Source organism: Chroicocephalus ridibundus, chromosome 3, assembly GCF_963924245.1.
Source record: "Chroicocephalus ridibundus chromosome 3, bChrRid1.1, whole genome shotgun sequence".
NCBI classification, from domain to species: domain Eukaryota; kingdom Metazoa; phylum Chordata; class Aves; order Charadriiformes; family Laridae; genus Chroicocephalus; species Chroicocephalus ridibundus.
Genome location: NC_086286.1, coordinates 125066858 through 125082862, shown reverse-complemented (window position 1 = coordinate 125082862; position 16005 = coordinate 125066858). Strand labels below are relative to the sequence as shown.

The 16005-nt window shown below is 42.3% G+C and overlaps 1 protein-coding gene across 12 annotated transcripts in view; it reads left to right on the top strand.

Annotated features, from left to right (window-relative positions):
• Positions 1 to 16005, top strand: part of PKHD1 (PKHD1 ciliary IPT domain containing fibrocystin/polyductin) — a 279614-nt gene that overhangs the window by 90248 nt on the left and 173361 nt on the right. For all 12 annotated transcript variants that reach the window (XR_010070475.1, XR_010070473.1, XM_063330663.1 and 9 more), the window contains one exon: positions 13323 to 13535. Coding sequence is in view for 10 of the 12 variants with exons in the window: in XM_063330663.1 (XP_063186733.1) it covers positions 13323 to 13535 (213 nt within the window). In the remaining 2 variants the exon portion in view is untranslated. The remainder of the gene's footprint in view (positions 1 to 13322; positions 13536 to 16005) is intronic.

The following is a 16005-nucleotide window of genomic DNA, read 5'->3' as shown; positions in this document are numbered from 1 at the left end:
GATACCTGGTCAGGGAGGCTGAGTCTGCTCTCCGGAGATACAACAGGACAGTGATGGGGGACGTGTTTAATTATTATGTATGCAGAAAGCATCGTTTATGCTGTTTGAGGCATAATGACAATAGGAGTAGCAAGCCTTTTTTTTTCCCTTTTTCTTTCCCCCAGCTACTGAAAGCGCTGCCATCCTGAGTGGTGTTCAGTGATAATGGCAGCACTGATAACAATAATCAACTCTGTTTTGTTTGGCATCTTTGAAACAAACGTGTTGCAAAAGCCTTTACAAAATTAATGATGTTACAGAATTACAGGCCACAGCTACCGAATGTAATATATAATCCAAGATCCTAGAGCATGGCTAGTGGAAAGTAAATAACTGAGCACAATTATCGGGGAAACACTGGGTTTGCAGGGTTCACATACCCGGGGCTAGACTCAGCATGAGTGTCAGGACGTATACGTCTGTGGGTGTCAAAGTAAGAATTAAAATTACTTGTCAGTCAATGCCAGAAATACTCCTCCCTGGAAATTAGGCCCTGGTTGTGAAAACTCATGCACACATGCTTGGTATTAAGTGAACGAGTTCTTCTGGTGAAATTGCTTGCTCAAGGTTAAGCCTATGTGTAAGCCTCTGCTGAAATAGAACTCAAAAAATGGAAAGAAGAGTTTTTATATGTTTAAGGACCTGGATCTTCTTTGCTGGTAAAAATGATTTTATATTAAAAGGATGTTAATGTTACTAGATTTTTTTGAGGTGATGATGACGAAAAACATGCATTAGACAATTATATTTTAATCTAAGTTTGAATGATCATTCTATAAAGAAAAAAAACTTTCCAAGTTTATCCCTACTGTGAGAACATTCCCCAAAAAGTTTGAACTTGCCCAGTGTGAAATGTTTTAGTACAATTTTCTTCCCTCTCTTTCCCAATGAAAACCCTAAATCTGAGTGATGCAAGATTCTTCTTAACCCCTGTGTGATTATGGCATACAGTAGAGGAGATAGCTCAGAGCCACAGATTTTTGAGTCTTTGGGCTGCAAAACTGGATGAGGAATTTGGAATTAATTCTCTGACTTTGTGAAGAATTGGAGCAGCAGAAACCCTTTGAACTTTGAGCCTACTAAAAGGCAAATTTGATCTATGAGTCAGCACTCATGAAGCAAACGGAGGTCTGATTGAATTTAATGAAGTCTGGAGCAGTATCTTTATGGCTTCAGCTCATCTGACATTCAAATAATTTCTCCCCTTTATCACATTTTCCAAGAAGCTTGGTTTATAATGTAGATTAGGTTAGGAAAGCAGCATTAAAATATTCTAGATGCTATTATTTTCTGCATATCTACGTGCCAAATGTAGAGACCAAAATTTTTAGAAGCAGAAACCAGCATGGTAATTGTTTGTCTGAGCGTCATCTTTGCTAAAGTTTCCCTGTTGCATCCACCCCCACTTACCTGGGTGCTGCTACTGATTTAGCCTTGGTTAGATTTGGAGTCAAGACATGTTGAGATCTACTCTGACACGAGACCAATGGCATCCTGAGGTGCATCAACAAGAGTGTGGCGAGCAGATCGAGGAAGGTTATCCTCCCTCTCTACTCTGCCCTGGTGAGGCCACATCTGGAGTACTGTGTCCAGTTCTGGGTTCCCCGGTTCAAGAAGGACAGGGAACTGCTGGAGAAGGTGCAGCAAAGGGCTACCAAGATAATTAGGGGACTGGAACACCTCTTTTATGAAGAAAGGCTGAAGGATTTGTGTCTTTTTAGTCTGGAAAAAAGGCAACTGAGAGGGTTTCTTATCAATGCTTATAAATACTTAAAGGGTGGGTGTCAGGAGGATGGGGTCAGGCTCTTTTCAGTGGTGCCCAGTGACAGGACAAGGGGTAACGGGCACAAACTTGAGCATAGGAAGTTCCACCTAAACATGAGGAGGAACTTCTTTCCTTTGAGGGTGGCAGAGCCCTGGCACAGGCTGCCCAGAGAGGTGGGGGAGTCTCCATCTCTGGAGACATTCAGGACCTGCCTGGACGTGTTCCTGTGGAACCTGCTTTGGGTGACCCTGCTTTGGCAGGGGGTTGGATTAGATAATCTCCAGAAGTCCCTTCCAACCCCTACCATTCTGTGATTCTGTGATTATCTGAGACTGAGATTTATCTTTCCTAACCTTACCTTTCTTTAAGTTGTCCGGCTTAGGGGAGTTGTTTAGGCTCCTGTATTGAGCGACAGAAACACACACTACCAAAGACTTGTTCATCTTAGGTATTGTAGATACCCATTTTAAGATGAAGCACAGTTAGGTGATCCACTTAGAGTTGCAACTACTGGGTCTGTCAAATAATTGATAACTTTATCCATCTGCAAGATGGGCATGACAATAAGCCCCTAACCTGCAGCTGAGTGTAGATGTGGGCTTTGATTGAAGCATCCTATTCCTATTCTATCTGGAGGGTTTCTCTTGGAGCTGGAGAATGGGATTAAATTGTCGTTCTGCTCTCTTTGGCTTTCATGACTCAGCATCAGGCTGTCTGTGCATTCACAAGCTGAAAATATAACAGACTTTACAAATTAAAAAACCTGTAATGCTACCTTGTCCACTCCTCTGCGAAGACACCGTATTGCCTATTTTCTGGTGCTGTACCCAGCAAACCCAACACGGACCCATTTCTTGAAATTACCCTTTTTTAGGACAACAAAATGATTTTGAATCCTGCCTCTATGGTGTCTCCTTATGATGATTTTGACATTGTAGATATTGCTTAAAGTGTATTATAAAAAGGATGTCAACTACATATGCAGCCTTAAAGTGACTCTGCTTTTATTAACTTATAGCCAAATACATATAGTGGTTCTGGTAGTGACCAGCCTGCCTGGACAGAAGATTTGGAGGTTAAAGCAATACAGAAATAGGATTAGGCAGCTGGGTCCTGCTCACTGCCATGAGGGCTCAGCAGTTTCTACTTCCCCCTCAACGAGAAGAGCATGAACACGTGGTTATCAGCAGTGGAAAGTTTAATAGCCAGACTGTGAAACTGCTCAGACAGTACCGATTGGGGAAGAGATACAAGATAGACAGATTGTAGATAACTCTAAATTCAGCAGATTGCAGTTATTTTTGTAATCCCAACATCACAAGTATGGAAATATTTATGATAACCCAGGACAGATGGAAATTTCCTTTGCGCAGAGCTTACGCTGAAGTAACTCCTTTGCATTTGATGGCTTGATACCTCAGACATGTGTTATTGCCTTTGTCTGAATTTATATTACTATGTAGAACAGCCTCTAGGGAGGTATGGAGGCCAAAACCCTTCCTGTTCTTTCAGGAGCATCTTGGTGATGAATTTTGTAGCGGTGTTACGGATATACTCTGGTGGGGTTGAAGATCCAGGTGTTCAACTGACCGTTGTCTTTGTAATGGCAACCTTGAGATGGCCACCCTTGCAGGCATCAGGGAGAAGATTGCTTTGGCCCCTACTCTAGAAAAGCCCTGATATCACTTGTCACAGCTCTTCCTCTCACTTGTAGGCATTGCTGCATCTTTGTGGTCCTGCTGAACCCAGCATGCCAGTTCCTTCTTCCATGGTCAGACTCCAGGCTGAGGTTTTGAAAAGGTCTGACCCTCTTTGTCTGCCTCTAAAAAATGTGCACCCAGTTTCCAAAATACCACAGCTAATATGGGTTTGTTTTTTGTTGTTTTGTTTTGTTTTGTTTTGTTTTCAAACTGTGAGATCCCAGGGGAAAAAAAAAAAAGAGAGCTGACAAGCCACAAGGATATTCATGACATTGTCAGTTATTATCTGATTTTGAACGCATATTCAAAGAGCAATGCTTATCCATCAATATTTTGGATCTTTTTTAATCTGTGCCCAGACCAGGCTGTGTCTAGAATACAGCCTATGAGTAGATCTATGGAGGAGAGAAATTCAAATATTGATTTTACTTGACTTTTTCTTAGGCTTTGATGCTATTAGCAAAGAGCATCAAATATTAGCTGATACACCTGCATAAGTAGTCAAATAACTAGTGCTTTAGTCACTGCTGATAAAGACTGGGTTTGAATTCACTGAAAGAAGGAAAAAGCTTTCCTTCTCTTTTCCTGTCCATGGCATCAAACAGTCCTTAAACCCGGTTTAAAATCCCTTCTCAGTTGGAAACTGCTTGTGGTGCGGTGTTTTCTGTGCCATTTTGCTCAACCCATTTGGGATGTGCATTGTGATACTTTTTGCAGGCAGTTTCTAGTTCATATTTTCTTTTTTTAATCAGGCAGAGACATTACAATTAAAATACCGTAAAAGCGATTCTGGCAGTATTGCAATAAGCATGTTTTTTAATTAAAGAAAGAACGTGGGATGTACAAATAGTACCAGCTAATGGGAAATTTCATCCAATGTATTTTTTAATTGAGATTTAAAAAGAAGAAAAGTCAGCCCTATTTCTCCCTGTCGCTGTGTGATATTTTCCTACCTTTTTACAGTGAGGTGTAGAAGTCTGAAATAATTACAGTCTCAGAGCCTTAAAGTCCTGGCTGTTTTCATGTAAAAAAATGAAAGGCATCAGTTTAATTTGTTTAGGTTAATTTGTCAGTAAGTTTTTTTGCAGGAATTTAGTGTTATTTAGTAGAGTACAACTTGTAGAGCTGGACGTTCCTTGAGGAAGGGTTTTAAGGCCCCAGATCTGTAGCAATTTGATGGGCTTTTCTCAGTTCTTCACCCAGCTGTAAACCCAGGTTCATCTTGGGGTGTGGGCTGCAGGTTTCTGTTTCTCATCCTATATAGGTTGGTCTCACAGCATCTGTGTTAGACTCCCAGGGCTCTCGCTTGCCAATGAAATTGATTTTCCACAACTTTGGCAGCCCTTGAGGCTCCTTCTGGGGTGTCGCAGGATAAGCAGGTCAGTGGAAGCTAAACCCGGCCAAGGAACCGCACAGAGCTCGTGCAGACACCAGGCGAAAACCTGAGGCAGCACCGTCTCCTTCTTGGCCTGGAAGGAGGGGATGTGCCCCTTTCAGGGAAGCAGATCCTGCCTCTAACCATGGGATGGGAAGATCTGCTGACTCTGTCTCCACCTGTCCTGGCCACTAATCAGGCCCTCATTACAGTAGCAGCTTCATACCATTAGTAGAACTGCCCTCACACATTTTTATGTGGTACAGAAATACGGCCGTCACAACCTGTGCAGGCTGGGAACAAGGCCCAGGTCTTCTTAAGGTTTTTAAATGCAAATAAATATCTTCAAAGGCATGAATCTGTATCATGAGCCCTGAACTGCAGAGGAAGTGTACTGTGTAACCAGATTGCACATGGGTTTCTTACTTTTTGAAGTATCTCCTTTTCCTCTGGCGTCTTGACAGGCCATGCACTACGATAGATTTTTTGTAGGAACAGGCCGTCACTAAGACCAAGGTCCAACCCACGGTGCTAGACACTAGGAGAGCAGTCCTATCTGTAATATCTTTAAATTCAAATGGCAGAAATCAGCTTGAAATGACATAACTGTGAGTAGAGGGGATAGCAAATAGAAACACTCTAAAGGTTTCCTAGGCAGGCTTTAGGTGAGGAGAAACATAATCTTGCTCCATAAAATAGTGCTTCTGTGCTTTTCCCAGTGCCCTCCTTTTTCCTGAGGGTGAAGTCACCTGTATACTTGAAATAATAAGCCAAGGACCAATTTTTTCATCACATATCTCTATGTTTATCCTGTTGCCTTCATGAGGCTCACCTAGAAGCTTCCTTCATTAGATTCTAGATGATGGGCTCTGATACATGCTGTCAAAGCCATCTAGGAATGCCCACACTTCCTCCCCACCAGGTTATCTCTCCTCTTGCAAATGCACCAAAGGTGTTGCTAAGTGTCTTGGAGGCTACCTAAGAGCTGAAGAAGTAGAAGGTCTTCTTTGAAGGAGATATACCTATGGCAGTGTTCCCTGGGCTGGTGATTTGCCTGGCTCCTGTGCTCTAAAGGAAGACCAGCTTACAAACAAGCACATGCCATCTGAACAGATGGCTCTGAGCGCAGCAAGCCAGAAAACACAGGCTTGCCGGGCTTGGGAGACAGTTTCTGTTTGAGAACACTCAAGCAGCTGCCGGTTCCTCACCCAGGGACAGATTAAGGCCTCCATCCAACAAAATGTTGGAATACAAGCTTAGCTTTTTAGCATGTTAGTGATGTCCTGGTGGAAATACACAGGGATTTGAATTCACAGCTGGGATATGTACCTAAATAGTATGAACATGGAGGAACATATTCAGGGAGGTGGAGAATGAGTTTTGGACTCTTGGTTCAGGCAGCCTTTGGGATGGAGCCAATAGAACAAACTTCTTTTCCTCTTTGCATCTTACTCCACAGTGGTCCAGCCTGCAATCAACTTTTACGGCTCATCCGAATGTCATGTGAGCATGTCAACAGGGTGCAGGCAACAGGTCCATGAAATAATCGGCTGTTCTTATTTAAGGCTCATAAACTCTCTATTCCTCTTCTTGTACACAAGAAGACCTTTGGTTTTGGGTTGTTTTTTTCTTTTTCCTGCTTGGAGGCCCCACCAGGCACATCCTTGGCGCTGGAGAATGAGCAGTAAGTGGGCTGCCAGCACACTGCAGCCTTGTTGCGCGGGATCAGTTGCTTCAGCAAAGATATTCCAGCTCCAGCAGTTGCCTCCTGCTGTTTTGCCACTCAGGGATGCTTGCCAGGAATATAACTTCTGAGCTTAAGCCTGTCTCATGGGGGGTTCTGTGGCTTCGTCGTGTGAAATACCGAGAGGAACTGGGAAGAGAAAAGCTGAAGGCTGTGGGAATATGAATTATACATGGCCGTGGCATGCCCACAGCACAACTGGAGCAGATCTTCCCTGCACAGTGGTGGGAAGGAGTAGTCCAGTTGAGGAGATGACCTTTCAACCTGCAAATCCTCTTCCATGCAGCGGTTTTCTGTTAGTTGAGGGGGCCTGACACAGTAGTGACATTTCCTCTGTTGGTACTCTCCTATTATTGATTAAAAATGTATATATTCTGAGATTATCCAGCACCTTTCTTTTAGTTTGCTTGCTTTAATGCTTCTTTCAACTTTACATAAAGAAGTGGAATTAAATCTGACGATAGGCACTTTTATCCTAGCTTCCTAACGAGCTGTTCTTTAGAAAAAAATACACTATTTCTCAGGATGGTCTTATATTGACAGTGAATGCTAAAGCATGACCTCAAAAGATGATAATAAAAAAGCCATCCATGTAAAATATGCGCTTTGGAATAGGGACTTTGCTTCCCTGTGAGTTCAGGAAATCTCTAGAATGCTCTAAATCACAACCTAAATGAGAAATATCAACATATCTTTTATACGTTATGAGAACATCTACTTTAGAAGGATTTTTTTTTTTAAAATGAAGTTTTTAAGAAGGGATATAAACTGCTGTGTCTGAAAGCATGAATCTTCATGATGGAGGCAAGGAGAAACTTCCCACAGCAACCCTCACAAGCCTCTACTCCATCCCTATTTGTTCTTTTTTTCAGAAGTGCATGATGCAGCCTCTTTCCATAGGGAATGTTTTGGATACCTGGGCTGTGGCATTGCATGAGCCAGTCTGGGACACCTGACAAAGTGAAGTGTTAATACATTGTCTTTCCAATTCCTTTCCTTTTATGTGCGCCCTCCACCATTTCCCAAGGACTCCAGAAGATACATATCTTTTCACAAAACCAGTTCTGCCAATGGTATGATGCTGCTGTAGTTATTTACACAGCAGATTGCAACTGCCCCTTATTATTAGGTTTGTTTTCCTTAATATTCCCTTGTTTTTTTTCATTATTTGGTCTGGCTATTTCTCCTGTGGGACAGAGAGAGTTCCCTCCAGTTTAGCTTTTCTCCTTTTTTTTTTTTTTTTTTTGGTAAAGACAGAGGAAGAGAGATTTCTTTCTGAGCAGAGAGGTGGAGGCTAATTGCTGGGTTAATTGAGAAGAATGGTGCTTCTGATCTTCTCACAAAGTATCAAACAGCCTCAACATATTTTCTCCCCCCTCTTCCCTCACTCCACCTAAAGAGACCCATTCAATTTGCACATTACTGTACAGAAGTGATTATGGGTTTAATTGTATTTATTTTGCTTGGTGGGGAGGCCATCATAACAGTAGTTGATTGATTTTTATAAAATCACCCTCAAGGTCATATGTAGGACTTTCCTTTCCTGTGCAGCCATAACAAACAATTTGAGGGTCACAGCCAAAGGCTCCGTTGAGCAATATTCTTGCTTTCTGCTTTCAGAGAAGAGGTCAAGTGCAATAAAAGAAGGAAGCATAACTTTTATTTTCTTTTTAAAAAAAGGGGAAGACAATCTTGTAAAGCAGCAGCTGTATATTTATTCTGACCCAATGAAAAACACAGAGATACAGAGAGCTGAGGGTTAGAGGGACAATATGCAGTTTTTTGACATAAGTATTTGTAAGTTTGGCTAGAGGTTTTGGGTTTTTTTTACACTTAGACTTGGTAAATGGCTAAATGAATCCCTGCTAATGCTTTATTTTCTTTCCTGCGATGCTGCTTTTTTTTTATCTTCAGCAGTTGAACTTTTCTCTTTACACTTTCTTTTCTCCCAAAGACTGAGTGCCTTTGGGCTTTGTTCTGGGAGGAGTTCAGAAGCTTTGCAAATAGCCAGGGGACAATGGCATTATGTTATGACCGTGGGTGTAGCTGATATATCTGTTTCCTATGATCACATGTTGGGTCTGACTGCTGCTTCTAACGGAAAGCCAAAACCTCAGGTACAGCAAATGCCTTTTGATGGTTTTGATCTTGCAAATCTCAGCACCATTGCCAAGCGTGCTTGGGTTGCCATTACACTTTGGGACAGAGAAACCCAAGTGACAGGAAACAACCCTCACCTTGAAGTCCTATTATTATTATTATCCCTACACATCCAAATCTTCACCCAGGGAAGGGAAACCTTGCTTCTGTGTAGGATTTCCTCCAGGAAGGGTCTAACCTGCAGGCCAGGCATGGCACAGACAGTGGCTGCACACCCGATGCTACTGAAACACATTGGGTCTATTGCATATGCTTACACCCACTGTCAAGCAGTCACCAGCATCCACTTGCCAAGCTTGCCAGACACCTGGGTGTCCACAAAAGATATGGAAAATATTTTAATCAACAAAGGGAAAGATTGTTCAGGACAACTGACATCCAGTTAGCCTATTACTGAAAAACAGGGGATTTTCAAATATTCCTTGAAATTTTGTATGGACAAAATGTGGCTGAAACTTGGGAAAACTTTTGACGAGATTGTTTGAGGCAGAACTATGATTTTACAATCAAAAGATAGGACAAATTTGGTTACCAGCCACCCTGGTTCATTGGTACAGCATGGTAGCAATTAGAATACTCATTAAAAATTGTATGAAGAGAATGGAAACAGAAATCACTATATTTCGGTGGGAACAGAGCATAGGAAGTCAATAAAGACCTTGGGGGAGATGTCTTTTTCTTTTTTTTATGTTAGGAATAAAATAAATCGCAGTGATTTATAGTTCCATTTCTAGATTGCGGTGATAAAATTATTACCACTGCTGCTATAAGGCAAATGTATTTAATAAATATTTCTGTTCTCACTATGGGAAGGAACAGGATGGTAAATTGTATCACAAGAGGAAGATGGGCCAGCAGTCCATTCATTACTGAAGAATGTTAATATAATGAAGATTTTAAATAATATCTTTCAGGAAAACACATTCTTAAATCAACAGATCCAGTCTCATTCAAGAGCTTTAAAACTGCTTGTAGAGGCATTGTACGGCCCACAAATACTCGTTTTGGAGTACATGGGAAATGACAGAGGGCTGTAGAAGTTCTGATCTTGTGTCAGTATCCAGACAGGTAAAGGAAAATATATTGGCTGCTTAGTCTGATATCAACCACAGGTTAAAAGAGAAAACTGTATGAAGTTAAATGTTATAATGTTATATACATTACACACTGTAGGTGTTACTGAATGACAACATAGAAATTTTATGGAAAAAAGACAGCAAACTTTAGTATATTTTCTAAGAAAATTACAAGTTTGTTTGATAAAGTTAATTCTGTAAAACCTGTGATAGTGTGATGACTAGCTGAAGATCACCTGCCCAGATGTCAGGGCAGCTAGTAGACATACAATTTACTCAAGAAGTAAATTCTTAGCGTGAAACCATTTTCATGTCTGCTTGAATACCAGGACACATCATCAATGATCTGAAGGTAAATGGAGAACCATCACTGGTCACATTTTGTGAATGCCATTCAAGCCAAATGCAGATTTACACATCTGAGAAGAGAGCTGGGCAGGGAGCAATTAGGAATGAAAGTGCCCACAGTAAGAGGCGTTGACAGACAGAACCATGATCATGAAAAGGATCATGAGTGAGTGTGGCCCAAGGATTCCCACTTGATCTCCCAGTGTAATGAAGAGGCAAAAGGAGGTGGTATAGTTTTTTACTTTGAAAAGCAAGAGGCAAGGTGTGGGGATAAGGTACCTTTGCCTCTATAAGCAACATCAAGAACAATAAAGAAGCAGAAGAACTAAGGAGGCCTGGATTCCCAATTTCAGAAGGAGCACTGGGTTGTGGGCGAGGATGCACTGCTCCATGAATCGGAGATGTTTCCTTGCAGGGAGAATCTTAAAAACCTTATCAACTAATCTGAATGAGGGCTGAGATTTGATGTTACCTGTAAGTACTTTCACAGAAAGTGCTGTTTTCTACACCTCTCTGCAGCGCAATGCAGGAGGATACAAAGAGAACCACTGTCTGAAAGCTCATCCTTGACAAGTTATGACTGGAAATAAAGCAAAAGTTTTGAACGGTAAGAGAGATTAGCTGTCGGAAAATATGATCATAGAAAATGGCAGAGTGATGTCCCCAAGTCACTTAATTGATTGTCTGCCTTTCTGGAAGGTATGCAGCAAACACAGATGACTTGAATTCCTCCAGTTTTTCAATAGCCTGATGTGCACAGACCGTCAGGCGATATGATCCAATGGTCCCTTCAGTCTGCAAATGAATACTATTTCAAGTATTGTTCCAATTTCAGCATAGCACATTTTGTATTAAGAATGTTTCATTTTTCACAGAATCACAGAATGTTTCGGGTTGGAAGGGATCTTAAAGATCATCTAGTTCCAACCCCCCTGTCATGGGCAGGGACACCTCCCACTAGACCAGGCTTCTCAAAGCCTCATTCAGCCTGGCCTTGAACACTCCCAGGGATGAGGCATTGACAACTTCCCTGGGCAACCTGTTCCAGTACCTCACCACCCTTATAGTAAAGAATTTCTTCTTAATATCTAACCTAAATCTACCCTCTTTCAGTTTGGGGCCATTGCCCCGTGTCCTATCATTACACTAGAAGTGTAATGATTTCTAGAAAATGAAATGTAATGACTTTCTAGAAAATGATTTTTCTAGAAGTCTCAAATGTATCTCAGAATAAAGGTCAGATATCTGCTGTTGTTTTGCATGAAACAAGCTAAAATTCATGCTGTTTTATTGCAGTATATTCCGTATAATTTTTAAAAACACTATGCAGCAAGCTTAACTGAAATACATTTGTATATAGAAAAGTATGTCTAGGGAAAGAGACAATTTACACATAGGGGAGTTGGTATTTGTGGGAATGATCCCATGGTCCCAGTGGTTATAAGCAAGAAAACATAAGACTTATCTCTTTCATTTATTAAGGACAATCTGTAAAAACTTATCTGGAATCTACTGAAATCTGCAAAGAAAGTATTTAATGGGTAGTCCCTATTCAAATATTAGCTTTGTTATAAGACTAAGAAATTAGAACTAGGTTATAGGAATTTGTTATAAGGCTAAGAAATCAATGAAACAATGAAAGCCCCTCAACGCCAGAATGAATAAGGAGATCAGAATAAGCAGAATGTGTTCAGCTGGAGTGGATGCAACTGGGAGGGAACGGCACGCAAGTGCTGTGCGTCTCCCTTATCACTGAAAGCACCAGGATATGAACAAAGGCAAGCAATGATTGTAATCTGTTTTTCATCTCAATACTTAAATTAAAGCCGAGGTCTGATCTCCCTAATCCTTCATGATAGGATAGGTAGTATCTTTTGGGGAAGGAAAGCCAAACTTTTGGTAGGTATAAAGGTCACCATTAAAAGCTAACTGCAGTAGAAACCTGGCCATTATACAAGATGGCACAGTTACTAGAAACTTGCATAATGGCAAATGTTGGGAAGGTGATAGACCCGTTGTAAGTAGTTCTGAGGTTGCCAGGCTTTGAGGTATCTCCTGCTAGCTCCTGCGAAGTATGGCTTGACCTAGGAAGACATATCCCACCTGCAGAATGATTAGATGTCTGAGAGTCCACTCTGCCCAAATACAGTGTAAAGACAGCAATAGTGTCCGTCATAGGAGAGAAAGTATAAAAGGAGATAAAAGAGTAAACCATCCTGAGATGATAGACTGGGATTGCCAGCTCACACAAGACAAGAACAAAGGAAGCATTTGACAGAATTGGAGAGTCAAAACCAAAGGACGGAAATGCCTTTTCATGAACTATGTACTTAGACCACAGAATTCATTGCTTTAAGAAGTCATTGAGACTAACTATTAGAAATATGTGAAGGATCAGATCTATATTACTGACAAAACTTATCCAGTTATACTAATAGATGGTAAAAGGAAAATGTTGGCAGGGAGATGAAATTTGATGCTTTGGGGCAAAGCTAACATCTAATTGGAGATTAAAATGAGGCTTTCATGAGATGGGGAGATCATCTCACATCCAGCTAACAGGGAGAAGTTTCTTATACTGAATTTGGAAGCATCTGGTTTTGAACAGCAGCTGGAAGAGTACGCAGGATTAAATCAACCACGGATCTAAACAGGTTGCCAGTTCTTATGTTGCAAAGACGTTTTCTCCACTCTCTCTCACAAGCAGTTTGTAATCTAAGAAGTAACATACAAATTAAGTAGTAATATCCCCTTTTTAACATTTAGTAAGTGAATACATTAAGACCGTGATTTTTCAAACAACTCACTTGCACTGGAATTGGAGAAATTTTGCCCAGATGTTTGCCCAGGCTGGATGGCCTTGCTCAAGTCTGGAAAGGTAGCCTGTGGTAGAATTGGAAAATGGAGTGAATTAATAAGATCTGTAAAGGGCTGAAAAATCCACAGGGACAAGTACAGGCCGAGGCAGAATTTTTACAGGAAACAATTTTATTTTACCCTTAATCTGATAATTTTATTGCAAAAACATTTTTGGCCCCATGTCTTATAGCTCCTTTGACCATGAGACAAAGACTATTAGATTTATGACTGCATTTTGCTCTTCTATTGTCTTCAGGTGGCAAGCTCTTGTTCACTGGTCCAGGACCTGTAGAACTGCATGCTCATTACATTCTGATATCTGATGGAGGGGAGCTCCAGGTGGGATCCCCGAAGGCCCCTTTCCGTCACAAAGCACACATCTATCTCTATGGAAGCCTCCATTCTCCACCATTATTCCCATATGGGGTCAAGTTCCTGGCAGTGAGGAATGGGACCCTTTCCATCCATGGTGAGTACACTTTTTCTCTTCAAATGCAAAGCACAAATGAATAAAAGAAAACAAAGCAAAGCAAAAAAATGCCCAGGGGGAAAAAAAAAAAAAACAACTCAAAAAACAACTCTGATCATGAACTTGGGTTTCTAATTGCAGTTAAGTATTTGCTGAAATCAAGTTTGCGGGGCAGAACTTTGTATCTTTGCATTCACCATCAGACTCCTATTTCTACAGTACCTTATGCACCAACGCTCAGTGGTGTATCTCCATAAAAGCTCACATACCAGGAGCTGAGTAATTTTGAAAATCTGGACCCCAAGAAGAAGATAGATGGTATCTAGTTATGAAACCTTGGTTTATGCGCCTCAAGGATGGTTGAATTTGTGCATGCCTGTCCAAAACTGAAAGTCCCCATCCCATGGAAATGGGACCTCAGATCCCTGTTGGGTATCATGTGGGTTTGCTCTACTGCTAGAAAGGGGTATCCTTCTCACCTCATCTCTCTCCATAACATTTGGGACATTTCCTTCCCAACGAGGATATGGCTTTTCGGGTTGCAAAGACATGGTGGTCTTCTAGATATGTCCCATGGTAAGGCCAATGCCAAGCATGCTGTGTCAACTTCAGTGAGGATGATACTTGTCTTCAAAGCAGAAGCAAAGTGCTCCTGGCAGTGTGGTTTGCCCTTTTTCTCCTCTTCGTGCTGTGTTGGCAACCCAGCCCCAGTTGTCTGTCTCTACAACTAGGAGCACAGATGGCATCTCTCGGTTTTCCTGCTCAGCACAGGTTTTTGTCATAAATGACAAGACAAGGGCTATGCAGAAAATCTGTAGCAATGCCAGTAATTTCACTCCAAGATGCCTGGTCCTCTGCTCTAACCATTCGACTTTTCTCTCAAAGGAAGTCCTGCAGGGCCAAAGCTCCACGTTCCTACCAAGTACAAGAGACAAGGGACCTGAAGATCAGAAATTGGCTATAGGTGTGCAGATGTTGTGAGGCAAAGAATTTAGATACAGAGCTTGAAATACAGGTATAAAATGGCCATTTCTTGGTGCAGTGGATTGCATGTGGAACTCAGGTCTAAACTCAGTGTGAATCAGAATATTATAGAATCATAGAATCATAGAATCTTCATGGTTGGAAAGGACCCTTAAGATCATCGAGTCCAACCATACACACACAAAAAAAGCCCCAACCAAAAAAAAACCCCAAAACCTACAATCTCTGCCACTAGAGCATGCCCTGAAGTGCCACATCTAGACCTTTCTTAAATACCTCTAGGGATGGTCACTCAACCACCTCCCTGGGCAGGATGTTCCAGTGCCTGACCACTCTTGCAGTAAAGGAATTCTTCCTCATATCTAATCTAAACCTCCCCTGCCGCAGCTTCAGACCATTTCCTCTGGTCTTGTCATTATTCACCTGGGAGAAGAGGCCAACACCCACCTCTCTCCACCCTCCTTTCAGGGAGTTGTAGAGGGCAATGAGGTCTCCCCTCAGCTTCCTCTTCTCCAAGCTAAACATGCCCAGCTCCCTCAGCCTCTCCTCATATGCCCTGGTCTCCAGACCCCTCACCAGCCTGGTAGCTCTCCTGTGGGCACCCTCCAGCACTTCAATGTCCCTCTTGTACAGCGGGGCCCAGAACTGAACACAGTACTCGAGGTGAGGCCTCACCAGTGCCGAGTACAGAGGCACCATCACACACAATAGGGATTCCTGCTGACCATGCTATTCCTGATACAAGCCAGAATGCTGTTGGCCTTCTTGGCCACCTGGGCACACTGCTGGCTCATGTGAAGCTGGCCGACCACCAGCACCCCCAGGTCCTTTTCTGCTGGGCAGCTTTCCAGCCACTCTGCCCCAAGCCTGGAGCGTTGCTTGGGGTTGTTGTGACCAAAATGCAGGACCCGGCACTTGGCCTTATTAAACCTCATACAGTTGGCCTTGGCCCATCGATCCAGCCTGTCCGGGTCCCTCTGTAGAGCCTTCCTACCCTCAAGCAGATCAACTCTCCCATCTAGTTTGGTGTCATCTGCAAACTTACTGAGGGTGCACTCAATCCCCTCATCCAGATCATTGATAAAGATATTAAACAAAACTGTCCCCAAATCTGAGCCCTGAGGGACACCATTGGTGACCGGCCACCAAGAGGATTTCACCTCATTAATCACAACTCTCTGGGCACGGCCATCCAGCCAGTTTTTAACCCAGCAAAGAGTACACTTGTCTATGCCATGATTTGCCAGCTTCTCCAGGAGAATGCTGTGGGGGACGGTGTCAAAGGCCTTACCAAAGTCCAGATAGACAACGTCCACAGCCTTCCCCGCATCCAGAAGGTGGGTCGCATGGTCAGAGAAAGAGATCAGGTTGGTTAAGCAGGACCTCCCCTTCCTAAACCCATGCTGGCTGGCCCTGATCCCTTGGCTGCCCTGCACTTGCCATGAGATCTCACTCAAGATGATGCTCTCCATGATCTTTCCTGGTA